This window comes from Echinops telfairi, unplaced genomic scaffold (assembly GCF_000313985.2).
Source record: "Echinops telfairi isolate 266 unplaced genomic scaffold, ASM31398v2 ScPeMD7_7469;HRSCAF=8507_0, whole genome shotgun sequence".
In the NCBI taxonomy this organism is placed as follows: domain Eukaryota; kingdom Metazoa; phylum Chordata; class Mammalia; order Afrosoricida; family Tenrecidae; genus Echinops; species Echinops telfairi.
The window spans coordinates 82,170,317-82,173,358 of record NW_022111372.1 but is presented as its reverse complement, the minus strand read 5'-3'; the positions used below and the strand labels follow the sequence as shown (position 1 = coordinate 82,173,358).

The 3,042-nt window shown below is 57.3% G+C and overlaps 1 protein-coding gene across 1 annotated transcript in view; it reads right to left on the bottom strand.

Annotated features, from left to right (window-relative positions):
* Nucleotides 1-35: 35 nt before the first annotated feature.
* The window catches only part of CCDC69 (coiled-coil domain containing 69), a 38,048-nt gene continuing 35,041 nt past the window's right edge, over nucleotides 36-3,042 (bottom strand). Inside the window, exons 8-9 of the mRNA XM_045284710.1 lie at nucleotides 1,603-1,722; nucleotides 36-541 (exon numbers count right to left, since the gene is read on the bottom strand). Of these exons, the coding sequence (XP_045140645.1) occupies nucleotides 440-541; nucleotides 1,603-1,722 (222 nt within the window). The 3' untranslated portion in view covers nucleotides 36-439. The remainder of the gene's footprint in view (nucleotides 542-1,602; nucleotides 1,723-3,042) is intronic.

Below are 3,042 nucleotides of genomic sequence, written 5' to 3'. Positions count from 1 at the left end.
GCCCAGGGACCGAATCAACGCTGTGGTACCTGTGCTTTCTGTGGTGGCGGTTTTGGTCTCGATTTGTACAATGGAGGAATTATAATAGTAGCTCCCATCCCTCTGTTAAAGTGAGGATGAGGTGAGCTGCTACGGGAAGTGTTTAATGAATGAGGTGTGACACAGGATGACTGTGCTCATTGGCCACGCTCTCAGGATGGATTCATCCTCTAGTGTCCTGTGGGTGAGCTTCCTCTGTGTCCGGCTTTGCCAGGGAGCACCCCCCACCCCCACCCCAGCCTGGGTGTATCCAGGGAGGGAGCAAGCAGATCCTGGTTCCTTGGGAGTCCTGCCTGCCAGAGGAAGAGGAGTCACCTTCCTAGGCAGGCCTGGGGCCACCTGTCCGCCCCTGGCCAAAAGGGTTGGGGCAGAGGGAAGGCGCTGGGAGGTCTGAGCGGGGCTACCTGGCCAACACCCCCTGATTCCTGCTGCGGATGTGGAGGTCCTCGTTCTCCTGCTGCAGGGCGGTGACTCTCTCCTCCAGCGCCAGGCTTCTTTCTTTCTGTAACCAATCAGGACGAACTCAGCACGTGGCTGGCTCCGCCCAGCGTTGCCCACCGAGGGGCGCACCTCCTGGCTAGCTCTGAGAACTGAACACACCTTCTCGTCCAAGTGCTACAGTTCCTGGGGCAATAAGCTGGTGGCAGAAGACCAAGAGGTCAACACAGGGAGCCCTAGTTGGCATAGCAGTTATGCAGGTGGGCTGCTAACCACAGGTCTACAGTTCGAAACCACCAGCAGCTCCGAGGGAGAAAGACCGGGCTTTCTACTCCCGTAGAGAGTTAAGGTCTCAGAAACCCACAGGGGCATCTCTCCCCTGTCCTGTAGTGTCGCCGCGAGTCAGCATTGGCTGGAGGACAGTGAGAAGGCGTCACCATAGGGCCGCCGCCGTGTAGGTTTCCACGAGAAGGCCCAAGGACACGGTGGCCTGCTGTCACCGCCGGTTCCTAAAAGGGCAGCTTGTCCTCCAAGAGTCCGAGGAGATCGTCCCTTTAAGTAGAACTGAGTTTGTCTGTTACCCTGTTCCACAAAAATGGCGGGGTTTGAGCGAGAAAGCCTGGGAGGGGGAGATGACCTGGCGGGCGTGTGACACACACGGCTCACTTTGGAGGCACAGGGGACAGCACAACGTGATCTTGACTTGGATTCCACTCTAGCCTTCCGCGGGCCCCGTGCTGGGGCGGACAAAGCCACCGCGGCCTCCCTGTCCACAGCTCACCTGCCCTGCCCTTGCCAATTCTCCCTCTCATATTTATCTGACCTTTTAGACTTAGCCTTTTTTTAGCCACTGCCTGGCCTGTGACACCTGCCAGTCTCTCCTGGTGAGGCTCCCGGCAGGAAAAGTGCAGGGCCCAGATCACAGGGAGCCCCTGCTTGGCTCAGAATACCCACAGTGGGCGTGTGCCCGCTGGCCAAGTGCCAGCACGGGCCACAGATCACAGCTGGTGTGGGCCAGGCTTCGGGCCTCTTCAAAGCACCTCCCCCTCCAGGCTGGGAAGAGCCCAGGGCCCAGGAAAGGAGCGCCCCGCCTCCAGCCCCGCCCCAGGCGCTCCCTGCACGGACCACTGTTTCCATGTGCAGCAGCCGTCTGTCCAGCTCGTGAATGCGCTCATTCTTCATCTCGATGACAAAGTGCAAGCTCTCCAGCTCCTGCTCCCAGAATGGGCTGGGGCTCCCATAATCCTAGGCAGGGACACAGAGGGACTTCATGAGACGGACAGATAGACAGGGGCAGGATCTGCTGCCTTCCCATTCTTCCACCAACCCGCCTCCCTCTCTTGGCGCATTGAAAAACAAACACCAAAGAACCAAACCGGCTGTGTCCCTGCCAACCTGTACGTGTTCGAGAAGAACCCCAGAGGGGGCTCAAGGGCTCATTTGTTGGAAGGCAGATTGCCAGGCTGTGGGCTTAATACACTTTGATTCGTTTGACCTTAACAGCCTCTGACGCTCCCACAAGGACCCCATCCAGATGGAGAAGCTGAGGTTCCGGTAAGTCACTTGGGACATATGCTAGGTTTGCAAATAGCACCCCTTTTCTCTGAAGACCACAGGCCTCTCTCTGAACCTGACTCCCCACCCTGCCCCATCCGGAGGCAGGAATCCTTGCTGCTTCCAGAGCCTGGGAAGAGTCTGGGGCCTGAGCCCTTCCATGGGAGACGTGATTTGGCGTAGTGCTTACTCAATGGGCTGCTAACTGAAAGGTCCGCAGTTCCAAACCACCAGCCACTCCAGGGGAGGGAAAGACAGGGCTTCCTACTCCTCTATGGAGTTACAGTCTTGGAAACTCGCAGGGATATTCCTACTCTGTCCCCTACGGTCACTAGGGGTCCGCGCCCACTCGATGGCAGTGAGGTTGGTCTTTGGTTTAAACTTTCTGGGGGGCACAAACACTTTGCATTCAACTACTCTTCTAGAGGCTGGTGGGTCCAACCTGCCCTGGCAACGTGCTCCTTTAAAGATGACAGCCAAGAAAACCCTGTGCAGCAGGGTCAAACTGGACACCAAGGCAGAGTCTGCTTGGACTTCCCAGGAGCAAGCTTTCCCGGGGCCTAGACCCTGGCCCCCCTGGTGCCTCTGGAGTTTCAAGAAGCAAAGGCTCCTCGGTGTACTGCCACCTACCTGGATGTGCTTCTTGTAGTTTTGGCTCAGAATAGACTCTTCCACCTTCTTCATCTTGGCTTGGAAGGCCTGCAGCTGTGAGGTTAGTCCATCTATGGTCTCCTGGAGAAAGGGGCAAGAAGGAGACCCTCCATGCCTGACCCTTACAGGCCAGCAGCAAACGTTACATGCACCTCGAGGTGGGGTGGGGGTGGGGTGGGCCACATTGTTGGCTTCTTCTGCTTGGTCTTTTGTCTACTCTATACAACTCAGGTCTGCTCTACGTCCACCACTGCCTGAAGCACACCAACCCCTCTCTTTTGTTCTAAAGCCTCCCAGTACTCCCCGTTGCCATGGGGGATTATCTTGGGATGCCATGCCAGTGCTCGCCTGGTATTCAAA